We start from the raw sequence: 12,617 nt of genomic DNA, 5'->3' as shown, positions 1-12,617 counted from the left end.
GGATAAGGCATTTGGGAATGGAAGTTACATTTTCACAGGGCCCGGAGCAGTTTAATGTTTGATAAGCAGTATTTGTCACTGCTATGTTTGCAGACTGACAAAGCAAAAGAGCAGACTGCAATGTTTGCTTACTCCACCCCTTATTCACTTTAACCAGCTCACTCTCCCCCTCCCCCTCCAGAACCTCTATCAACGTTTGCTTCGAAAATGCAAGGTACATATGGTGCAGTGTTCAAATATGGCAGTATTTCTCAACAGTGCCACCACCTACTATAATTTTCAATCCCTGACAGAATGCTGGCAGAATGCCAGCGTTCAGTTTCCTGAGTTTATCTCCGCTTCCTTTATCTAAGCTGGGAGCCCATGGGCCAATTATTCTACACTGTACCCAGAAAGCGGGTCGCATTTTTGAATGCTCTCCATGCAGAAGAAGTTCCCTGCACAAAAATAATTCAGCATCATCTGTGAGTTAAGGTCCAGTGTAGTCTTCTCCTAAATGTGCTAGTTTATGACACACAACATGGATAACTTTAAAGGACGATGAGGCTATTCTTGGCCGCTAGCCGCAATGGCTAGGTACTGCCTACACTGTCAAAGTCATCATGCTTCTGAATACCAGTTGCTAGAAATCTGAGTTGTGGAAAGTGCTGTTGTACTCAAGTCCCATTTGCAGCCACTGTGAGAACAGGATGTTGGATGAAACGGGCCTTTGGCCTGAACCAGCAGGGATGTTCTTGGGACATGCAGTGAACTTTTTATGCAAAGAAGCATTTACAAACAAGGCTCTATGCAAATGGGTAGAAACCACAATTCTACAATTCTGTAAGGATTCAAGCGTAAAATGGCTTAGCTGTCATCCGTGTGTATCTTGGATTTGGTAAGCATAGGAAAAAATTAGTACTTTCTGAGGTGTAAGCAAGCCAGGAACAGTTAACTGGCCTCCAAAGAACACATTCAACAAGCGTCAGCCATATTTTGAAGGCAGTCCCTCAAATGCACCCCACCACTTGCAAGCTTGCTGCAAGTTGCTGGAGGATAGTACACAGCACCACTGTTTTCCGAAGTCATAAACTCCAGTTCTATTTACACCAGCCAGTGTCACGAGCGGCATGCCAAAGAGAAAGCTGGCATTGACGTCTCTGCTACCAAGATCCAACTAAAACAAAAGCCTATAGAACCCAGCTACTCCAAATTATGGACACCTAAAAGGTGCACAAAATATCCAAAGGATCATCTCGGCGTGAAAATGAACATGGCTTAGATGAAAGACCATCTGTATCAATGGACCAATACAGATGCCTGGCAGTGCAGAAACCAGTGTCTGCTCTGCTCAGGATTACAAGAAGAGTCATGTAAGGATGTTAAAGATCCAATCCAGAATGACCTGTAGGGTTTTTCAGTTTTGTTTTACTGCTTGCCTGAAGGAGATGTATAAGGATCAACAGAAACACCACTCACCAGAAGCACATAGCAGTCACTATACTTATACTACTAGGGGCGAAAATGAAAGTTGCAGCTGGTAACATAATTTTGAACATAAGGTGATAGTTCAGCCAAACCATCCCTGGGAGAGGAGATCATGGTCTCCTCCTCTGGTCCTCCTGCTATCATGCTGCCTGGGGCTAAGCCATGAGACAGAAGAGATCACATGAATACCCCTTATAGGAAATCCTACCTGCTGTACTGGAGTGTATCTTACGGTGTGTGAATAATCATAGTTGTCAATTATGTCCAAATCTTTGACAGCATCTCCTGCCATCGGTCCACTGAACTGAACATCCAGAGGGGCTTTTCCAGCACCTTTTGTGAACACAGTGAAATGTGTTGGCTTCCCATTTTCCACACCTAAGTGGGAGAAAAAGTAGAATTTATCATCACCCCTTAAGGCATATTCAGAAAGAAGGTGTGTCATGCTTTCTTTTTCTTTTAACAGAATGAAGACGCCAGGCTAATACCAAACTGAACTCTTTGTGATTTAAGTTTTTTTGTATCAATGGACTGATGCAGAATTGTATAGGTGTGATACAACAGTGTCCTAGTGGATTTCCCCTTCCTTCTCCTTCCCACTGCAGTCCCCTAAGGCTAAAGAACACATTTTGGATTTGGACACATGCAGGGAGCTGCGAGGGAGGAGAGGAAAAGGAAGTCCCTTCTCCTTAAGTGGGAGTCCACTGCACAAGGAGTATGCGCAAATTTTAATATGAAGACAATAGAAATAAGCAAACAGCTATCATGACAGCCCCAACTTCCACACTCACCAAGTTAAGGTGAACTCTCACCTGTTTTACTTAGTCCAGGCCCTTCAGCCTTCACCTTGCTTGCATCATGTGATGGTTCCACTTTCACTCTGAAAGGGCTTGTAGGGATTTCCTTCAAGACAAAAAAGAAGAAGCTTTGTTGCAATGTAAGTCTACTTTTCAAGTAAGAAAATAGAAAAGTACTAGCTCACGAGACACCCGGGGCATCTTTCCAAAATGTATATCTTCAAACATACACCAGACTATGAAGCTATTGATTTCCTTCTATTTACAGAGAATACCAAAATAAAATCAACTTTTTGTGGCAGAGACCACCTTAAGTAATCAACTCTTTGTGTGTACTCCGGAAACCCCAATATTAATCTCATCTTCTGCTCCAGAAGGTCAAAAGGTAAATGCTGATCCTGCACATGTCATGGAACATTTCAAGTGGTCATTCAAGCAAATGTCACAGTGCCATAGAGAGAGGAAGTGATGCTTTGCATGGTACCTTTTCTGCCATTGGTTTAATGAGCATTCCTATTTCTTGGTGTGTGCCTTTTAGAAGTGCCCTAAATTTTTATTTAACTGATGCTAAATCAGTTCCGACTACAATCAGTCCTTGGCCACAGAGCAAGAGAACATCAAATTTTTTATCCGTTTTTGTATTATCTGTGTATTAAACAAGTTTCATTTCTAAAGAGCAAGCACTGAAATTAATTTTGCTCTTCAAATATTAGTGACATCTGCAAGGGAGTCAGAAACAACTGCCGAACATGAAATCAAGAGCCCATTAAGTGGTTTTTTATCTGCTACAACCATCTCTATATATTACCAGATACGTTTTTATAATTGCTGTTCTTTGTCATAAACCACCCTGAGGACCTTCAGGTGTGAACCCTTGTGAGACGTGAAACAGAGCTTAAAAATAAATCAGTCATACGATAATGTCATATGTACAGAAGCTTCAGCTAACCAGAGAGCAATATAAAATGGCATCTCAACTCCCCCCTCCATCATAACTACATACCTCTCCAGCAAACAGCACTTTGACAGTGTAGCGCCCAGCTGCAGGGGGTGTGTATTTAACTGTGAATGTATCATTAGCATTATGTATGATGCCAAAGTCTATGTCCTGCTCTTCTTCACTCAATACGTGAGCATCACATTTAATGCCCACACTGACATCACCTAGGAAGAAAACAAAAGTATCAATTTGTTAGTAAAGTGACTTCACAACTGCTCCCTCGTATCAGTAGTTGTGGCTTGACACCCAGTATGGTGTCAAGGCCCTCCAGATGTTGTTGAACTCCCAACTATCCCCGGCCATTGGTCATGTTTGCTAAAGCCGATAGGAGTTGCATTTTAGCAACATCTTAAGAGCCCAAGGCTCTCTACTCCTGCTTAACACATTTACACAGACTTAACAGCTTTGTCAGCCACTTCCATTAGCACATTTCTTTCTAGAACAGTTCCACTGGAACAGCAGCAAATAGAGCTTAGGTTAACGGTGTTAGTGATTCTGGTTTTACCTTCTCCTGCCTCTGTGCAGTCTACTGTGAAGTGAGTAGGTTCATTGGCTTTCAGACCAGTTCTCTCCACCCCGGGTCCAATAACTTTCACCTTCTGGGGATGACTGCCTTGCCCAATCTGGACCTAGGGGGGAACATTTCATCAAATTAAAGGAGGAGCCACTTTGATTACAACATTTGTATGCCACTCCATAAAAGGGAAGGCTTACAGTAAGTATTCGACAATGTGGAGACAAAATAAAATCATGAACAGGGAACTAAATACAAAATAACAAAACCTGAGGCAAAGTTAAAAATGGATTTAAGAACTGAGAGGACCAGAAAACATGAGTATTTTTGAATCTGCTTTTTTTTATGGTCATAACTTTTCCTAATCTTTCCTTACATCTTTAATGGTGCATTATTAATTATTATTATTATTATTTCTATTTATATACCACCCTTTATCAAAAGATCCTAGGACAGTGCACAACATTAACAACACATTTTACAGAGCATAATTATAAAAAACGTAATAAAAAGCATAATGACAAACAGCATAATAATAAAATAGAACAGTTTTCCCCACCCAAGCTTTAACAGGCCATAGATTGTTTAATGGCCAAAGGCCTCAGTAAAGGGGAATATTTTTGCGTGGCACATAAAGATGTGCAACAATGGCACAAAGCGACTGAACTTTTGGTTACAGCAGCAGTGGAGAACATCCAAATCAGACCCACCAGGCTTCTCCATTTGTCCTACAAGACCATTTTGGCCTAAACCACACAGACCTGCCCTACAGCCTCGTATGAGGTCAAGGGTGCTCGGGGAATAGGGCTGAAACAGAATTTTCAGGCACTGCTCAGCAGCAGCAGCAGCAGCAGCAGCAAAACTCTGTTGGGTCTTGCAAGCATGTTTTTCTTTTAAAGAAACTGGTCACCTGGTATCAGTTGACTGACAGGCGGGTGGCACCACCCACTTGTCAAACTTGGCCTGCAAGCAGGTGAGGGAGATAAAGATCCAGCCTGCCAGATGGATACAGTTTTTCACCTCTGGGCTTAGTGTAATACTACCATCTAAACGCCAATTAACATAAGCAAGGGTTTGTGCATAATACATGGTAAGACATGCTACAACTGGAGGATAAAGAGCTGCAGCTACTTAGCTGCTTTTAAAACTTACCCTGTAAGGACTATTGGGCACATTAGCTCCTCCCCAAGTAAGAGCAAGTGTGTGCTTGATTGGTTTTGTTGGATTGTAAGAGCAGGCATAGATACCATCCGGCTTGCTTTTCATTTGGATGTCAATGGGATTCCCTTCTGCATCCTGTTAAAAAAAAAAGGAAGAACGTAGATCCTCTTAAGAGGGGCGACTTACAGACCGACAAGGTTTTGGAAACCTATCACTGCTGGTTTACCACAAATGATGGAGAGTGAAGAGTCTTTAGTGCAAGCTTACTGGTCAGCATTTAAGACTTCCATGCAGAACATCTTCCAATACCTTGTGGCACCGTATGTTCTAATGGTACATAGAATGTATAAACCTTTTACAGGCAAGAACACAACAGAGGTATAGAGGACAAAAGTGTTTTGATTACCTTCTCATCTACAGTATTGGTAAGTGATAGAAGCCCTTCCTGCTTTCTCTTCACTGCCACCATGTAAAGAGCCATAAAACTTGCTCCACTTTAATCCTATAGGCTATAGCTAGATTTCACAGAGCAGGGCAGATTGTAATATCAGCCACTCCCACTTAGGACCAAATTCACACTAACAAGTGTTGCTAGAACCACATACCAGCAACCACCTGGGTAACATGGACAAGCTGACATGACCAATAGTGCAATTCTTTCCTATCAAGGAATAAACCTGACCCTGTATCTTATAAGGACTTGGGCTCAGGGCATACTCACACTCGCCAATATGGCAAGTGCCAGGACTAGGCTAATGGCCCATCAAGACCAGCATCCTGTGATGCCTGTGGCCATATGGCATCTTAAGTATTTCTGCCCATCAGACTATTACCCTTAAGAAGAAAACTCCCAACTTCTGAACACAATTCCACGGCTACAGTTCAAGATGACTTAGTGAGAAGCAAATGCAGCCTGGAACTCTGGACCTTACCTGTGCATAGATCCTCAGAGGGGCACTCCCAGCTTCCTTTGTGTCAACTGTAAACTCTGCAGGGTTGTTCACAATGCAGCCAGTCCGCTCCAGCCCTGGACCGTAAGCTTTTACCTAAGGAAGATCAGCAGAAACGTAAGAGAATATGTCAACATACCTTTACAGGTTGTTAATAGCTCAGACTACAATGCCCAAAGTTTGTTCGAGTGAGATACCTGGATATACCTTATATGTCACTGCTAAAATAAGTAGTTTTCCACTTGATGTTCTTGGGAACATCTCACAATGCAAAGCATACATGCACTAGTGCCTAAATTTGCAACGGTCCTCAATGGAAGGAGTTTCTCCTGTAATGAACTTCTAACCTGGGACAGACTCATAACTGGTGTTGCCGTGAGTTTCCTTTAAATTGGAGCTAAATCCTGACCCTGAATACCATCTAGCACAGTTTATACAGAAGGCTGACAGATTAACAGCTTCTTTTTTTTTAACAGGCAGCTGCTCAGATACTTGCCTTGTCAGAGTTGAAGCCTGGAGAAGCAGGCTGGATGAACGCCATGTAGGGGCTGTCTTTGATATCTTCGTCATCACACATGATGTGAACGGCATATTCGCCAGGCTCTTTGGGCCAGTATTTCACATCGCATGAGCCATCGTTCTGATCATCACATTCAATTTTGGCTTGAGATGGGCCTTCAATGGCAAAACCTAGAAGAAGCAAACATGTTAGCAGTGCTGTTAAGAGGTGCCATGCTTTAGCTAGTAGGACTCAAAGAGTTGCCAGCTCAAAACCATTTTTTAAATCCACAGCATTAAAGCCTGTTAAGCAGGTTTTGTTTGAGGTAACCCTTATGTGAACTGAAACCATCTATTGCAAAGCAAACCAGAAAACTCACTGCAGTTACTGTGTTTCAGGGGACGTGTGCTGAATTTCTCATTATGTCAGAAGCCAGTTTAGTGTTGCGGTTAGAGTGCTGGACTGGGTGGCCTTGGGGCTAGTCACAGTCTCTCAGCCTCACAGGGTTGTTGTGAAGTTAGAGTGGGGCGAAAGCGGGACAAAGAAGAATAACGTGCGCCACCTTGAGCTTCTAGGTGGAAAGAATGGCTTATAAATGTACTAATTAATTTTGAAAGTCCTTCCCCTTGGTGTTATAGCAATGGGGCCTGCTGAAAGGCAGGGTCAATAGCGAAGTTACCAGAGACATCGTAACCTTCACAAAATCATGAGAAGCAAAGGCATCAGCCAACATTTACTGCCTGTCATGCTAAAACTGGGTGGAGGACAGTGTCATCATTGTTCTTGTCAGAAGTGCTATACAAACCAATTTCTTTTAAATCCAATTGGATGTGATTCCACACCCACCGCAATGTGATGTTGAGAGACTTTCTCCGTGTGAAGTTAGCTAGGCATCACATAAATGCAATAACCATTTAGCAAAGCAGGGCAAGCCAGGCAAGTTCTTACCTAAGGATCCAACTTCTGGGCCAATGGATTCTACCACAAAGTCGGCAGATTTACCAACAACGCCTTCATGAAGGCCGGGCCCCCAGGCTCTTACTTTCTGAGGACCAGGTTCAGGGCCTACTTGAACTTCAAATGGGCTATGACAGAAACACCAGAAAGCAGGATTAGGAGCAATTAATATCAGATACTAAAGATGGGCTCAGGTAGAGCTACAGAGATGTAGCTAACCAGAAACATTGTCCTCCTGCATTTTTGTAAGCGCCTCCTGGATTGGATCCAGACTTCAAAATACCTCTTCCTTTCTTTTCCATTTCTGCCACTGGAATCAGATGAGATAGATTGAGGAAGGATATGATGCACCTGGGACTCTAGGAAAAGCTTGGGACTGAAAGCAGCAATGGTCACCACTATCCTTCCCTACACTGTCAACGATTCCAGTTATAGCCTGAATCCAGAACAAGGCAGAGCTTATTGGGCAATCACCTCTGTCCAGCTAAAAGACCGGGAGCTACAGATAGATGAAGTGGGAACCTCTACATGGTGCATCACTTGGAAAACAGACAGGGATCAATGAAAGTTAAAATGCGGCAGATATTCCAAAGGTTGCCTACATTAAAATTCCACTCTTTAAATAAAATCTGAATAATCTTGGTGCTACCAAATAGTAATCTGATACCTAGAAATACAGATGAAAGCTTGTGCCACAATAGTTTGTTGGCCTTTAAGGTGCCACAGGATTTGGTTTCTTTTTAATGCAGCTGACATAAGTCTCCCTCTTCAGAAATTGAAATATACAATTTCTCCAAACAGGGTAGTACCCTTGTACTAGACACTAAAAGGTAAAGGTACCCCTGACTGTTTAGGTCCAGTCACGGATGACTCTGGGGTTGCGCGCTCACCTCACTCTATAGGCCAAGGGAGTGGGCATTTGTCCACAGACAGCTTCCGGGTCATGCGGCCAGCATGACAAACTGTTTCTGGCGAACCAGAAGTGGCACCTATTTATCTACTTGCACTTGACATGCTTTTGAACTGCTAGGTGGGCGGGAGCTGGGACCGAACAACTGTACTACCATCTGTTAATTTGCTCTGGGCACCTGTGGAAACTTAAGCAGTTCCAACGTGTTTGGTAGGGAATACACATCCATTGCTAAAAACGAACCAACCTGAAATGGACGTTCTAACTCACCTTTTAGGGATGTTGTGGCCTCCCCATGAGATTGTCACAATGTATTTTCCTGGGGTTACTGGATAGTATTCAAAGGCATACACACCGTCCACATACTCCTTTTGTTTCACAAGTTCCTCCAGACCTTCTGCAGAAATATCATCAATCTAGCATTAGCCTTCCATAGTTACAGCCTCAGTCCTCTGGTTACAGGCAATTTTGCCCCTTTCCAGTAGTTTAAGAAAAATTGCTAAGAATGAAGTCATTCCCCCCCCCCAACCAGAAATAGTTTGCAAGGAGGAGAAATGGCCTCCAAGTTGTCATGCAAGAAAGATGGCATAAATATTTCCAGAAGAGATCGATGAGTGAAAGTGTTACGTTACCTCGCTTAACTCATTCCCTTATGTTATTCCTTAGTCTAAAGAATTATGCGTGTCATGTTAAAACAAGGGAAGCTTAAGCTTCATCAGACCTCATGACCACAAGTATTTGGAGAATGCCTACTTGATTTAATTTTCCTGCAACAGTCTAAATATGCCGAAGTTTGTTGATACAAGACTATTGTCTTTAACAGTGCACAGTTGGCAACCCTGCCGTAGCCAACGCTTTAAGCACATTACGGCTCGCAAGAGGCCCACCAGAATCCCCACCAATTTGTACAAGGCTGAAAAGGATTGCCATTCATTTTGATCTGGGGCCAGAAGGTAACAAAGCCCTGCATCTATTTCAAGCCGTACTGTGATCCAAGAGTAGAAAAAGGTGTCTGCCATATGATCAGCAAGCCAGCGGGGGACTTTCTGTCCATTATGACTCCTGAATGGAGCATTAACTTGCTAAAGCGAAGCAGAGGGGAAATGATCCTGGGGTTCAGTTTTGAGTATCCATCTTTAAGGTCAGAACTCCCAAAAATGTGTAAAATGTAGTCACCTGAACTGCCAAGTTTCACTTATTTTTTTACCAAGTCTGAGACAAGGAAAAGAATGACGGTCTGAAATCCTGAAACAGTCAAGTTAAGTTGCATAAAAATTGACAAATCATGTCCAAGTTACCTCAAGCAGCTGAGGAGTAATTCAAACAATTAATACAAGTTCCATTAGTTTCCAGTATTTACACTTCCCCAGGTAAACCACTTCTGAAACAGAGGGGAACTCCTCAGCCACACATCTCATTTGGTTATCAGTTTGACACACACACAGCCTCTTATTTATATTCCATTCAGGCAGATAAGCAAAGAAATGCAGGCACCTGATACCATCCTGTCTAGTTTGGCCTAACCTTTCTTCCCCTTTTGCATGTTTGCTTCACATTTCTTGAGCAATGTTGTCATGAAACATTATTACTGAACGTTTTTTGCTACACACACACACACACACACCCTTTTGTCCAAGAGCTTTGCACCATAGATAGTGAAGTAGAAGTTCAAGCCTTTCCAAACCCATTAAAGCAGTTGCACAGCTCAGATTACTTCTGTATAAACAGGTAAACAAGGCGGTTATCACACCCAAAGAACCAGTCATTTCAAATTTCCAGCCATGTTTACCTAGTCTCCTCTTGTGCAATTAGATATGAGAGAGAGAAAAGAGCGGCTCCATTTCACTTCTGGAGTTTCCCCAGGGGATAAAGTCAACATACAGATACCAGAATCACAAGCCGATGGATTACACTTTTAAGCCCTTTGCAAACTTCCCTGGCCCCACCCCAAAGCCCCAGCAATGCTAAGAAGCCGAGCACTTACTTGGTCCTTTTATTGCCACATGGATATCTCCACTCCCTGCGGCTTTAGTATCAACCTTGAAGTCTGCGGTTTCTCTGATCCGAACTCCTTTAGGTTGGAGGCCTCTACCACTGGCACGGCAGGCATTTGGATTGCACGCTGCAAGCGAATTGCAGACAGACATCAATACAGCCTTTGATTCCTAGAGATATTTAACTTAGCCAAGCTACTCTGGAACGGTTTCTCTCAGCTTGCTTTAAGATGGATGAGATTTTAAGTTTATGAAATGTAAAACCTGAACACCATTTTGCAGTCTTAAGGAGGCAAGACCGAGGCTGTCAATGCACATTATATTAACATAAAACTGGGGGTTGCAGTTTTTTTGCTTCACGTGCTTCACTATGTACAAACACAAGTCCCGTTTAAATGAACTAAACTCCTAATAAATTTACATCAGCATGAGAGACCGGGAAACTGCAGAAACCTTTTTTTTTTTTTAAAGGAAAGTGTTTTAGTAAAAGGAGCAAAGTATCCTCATTTTCAAAGTTTCAAACTTAGGAGGGCATATTGCTTTAGGGCATGCATGCAGATGAAACCTTCCAGTTTGAACCAGACTTTTTTTTCCCCCAGTGAAGTTACAGGTTTCAAGGGGTGGGGGGTGAAGAAGAGGGCAAGAAGTGAAACATAGCATGAGACAGGGAGCATCTCATAGAGATGTTGCACCTTGCATGGTTGAGACAGTGTTGCTATGCTGATCCTGCTATTGCCCCTAAATTAGCAAATTTAATCCCCAGAGGAAGCCCCATGCAGATGTGCCTGAAATGAACAATACCAGGGAGGTGGGGAAATATAATTCACACGCAAGAGTTTAAACATGCTTCCCTGAACACCGTCACCATTAGGGAAAGCAGGTCTGTATGCAGAAACCACTGGATACACAGTGTGAAAAAGACCACATACAGAATGATGATTTATGGGAGATAAACAGGCTCACAGTTGTCAGTATTTGGCCTAGCCATGAAACTGGACTGTGAGGCATGCAGGCTTGGGCTCCCAACAGCTCAACTCCATGCATTTCCTTCTGGAGTTGGCAACCATTTCCTTGGAGGGAAAACCAATTCACGAAAAGCTGTCCTGCTGGAAGCATGCAGGGAATTCTCACCCCCAGCCAATCTGCATTGACTAGTTCTACATCCATCTGTAGATGCAACAAACCAGGGATGTAGCAGCAAGTTCAGTTTCAAGCTCCTTGCAACAAAGTTTGGCCGTTTGTGGTTAAGCCGTTTGACTTCTTGCGAGACTGCTTGAAGCCTGACCTGCTGCTTGCAACATTTTCATACAACCCAGCCACTTCTGCTTAGGGCTGCAAACCTGTTGACTAGGTGTTCAGAAAAAAACGCAGCAACACAAGTGCACCCTGCACACCCTCTTACCGACAGAGCTTGCCCAACTATGAAGCCAATAGCAGTGAAGTCCAACATCTCACAAATTGAAAGTAGCTCAGGAGAGGTGAGCAGAGGTCTGAAAGCACAGGAGCAGGCAAGGATGGAATAGAAAGCCAAGTGTCAGTTCAAGAAGGGAAGAGAGTTGTGATACAAAATAAAGTGAATATAGTTGGTTTTAAAGAGACACAGCAAGAAAGCTCAATTCTAAAAGTGTAAGGAGGAGCAATGCGGTCATTTAGGATGACAAGACTGATAAAACCCAGTTAGTTAAATGTGGTAAGATACTAACATTTAAAATTCCTGCAAGAATTTCATGCAAGAATTGAACTGCTTCATCCAAGCCGAAAGACTAAATTCCCACATTTAGAGAGTCTCATAGATACTGCACTTAATGTGCACATGTATCCAGTAATATGGTTAAATAGTTATACGTTTGCCCTAAACACGTACCTTCACCAACATGAATACCCCAAGGGCTTTTGGGAATTTGCTCTCCAGCAAACGCCACTTTAATGGTATGGGGACCAGCTTGAAGAGGTTTGTACACACAACGATAGACTTGATTCCCTTTGTCTTCTATTGCAACTTCCACGGGGTTCTTCCCTTGAGGATCTTCAACTTCCACACCTATATCACCAACACCAGCCCCTACAAGATACAAAATAGGAGCTCAAAAATTATTTCCACAATTAGGGAAGTCTCCCAGTTTCTTATATTGGCCAGTAGCCATTCCAGTGGAAAGATGGCCAAGGAAATGCACACTATATAGCCAAATTGGGGTGTTGGAAAAAGGGACACGGAGACCATCTCCCCTCAAGAACACATTGTTTTGTCAAGAATTTCCAGTTTAGCCTTTCCAAAAAGAACCCATAAGCTATTGAGTATGATAATGATCCATAACAAAAGGCAGGAGGACCTCAAGGTTTGCAGCCTGAGGAAATGAGTTGTGAAATG

The 12,617-nt window shown here is 42.9% G+C and overlaps 1 protein-coding gene across 4 annotated transcripts in view; it reads right to left on the bottom strand.

Annotated features, from left to right (window-relative positions):
• The window catches only part of FLNB (filamin B), an 83,146-nt gene that overhangs the window by 36,957 nt on the left and 33,572 nt on the right, over positions 1–12,617 (bottom strand). For all 4 annotated transcript variants that reach the window (XM_028719137.2, XM_028719138.2, XM_028719139.2 and 1 more), the window contains exons 8-18: positions 12,114–12,311; positions 10,240–10,377; positions 8,526–8,652; positions 7,337–7,473; positions 6,386–6,579; positions 5,872–5,985; positions 4,931–5,074; positions 3,770–3,893; positions 3,268–3,428; positions 2,280–2,370; positions 1,676–1,845 (exon numbers count right to left, since the gene is read on the bottom strand). In XM_028719137.2, coding sequence (XP_028574970.2) covers positions 1,676–1,845; positions 2,280–2,370; positions 3,268–3,428; positions 3,770–3,893; positions 4,931–5,074; positions 5,872–5,985; positions 6,386–6,579; positions 7,337–7,473; positions 8,526–8,652; positions 10,240–10,377; positions 12,114–12,311 — 1,598 coding nt within the window. The remainder of the gene's footprint in view (positions 1–1,675; positions 1,846–2,279; positions 2,371–3,267; positions 3,429–3,769; positions 3,894–4,930; positions 5,075–5,871; positions 5,986–6,385; positions 6,580–7,336; positions 7,474–8,525; positions 8,653–10,239; positions 10,378–12,113; positions 12,312–12,617) is intronic.

Source organism: Podarcis muralis, chromosome 2, assembly GCF_964188315.1.
Source record: "Podarcis muralis chromosome 2, rPodMur119.hap1.1, whole genome shotgun sequence".
Lineage (NCBI taxonomy): Eukaryota > Metazoa > Chordata > Lepidosauria > Squamata > Lacertidae > Podarcis > Podarcis muralis.
This window is presented reverse-complemented; position numbering and strand designations above follow the sequence as displayed.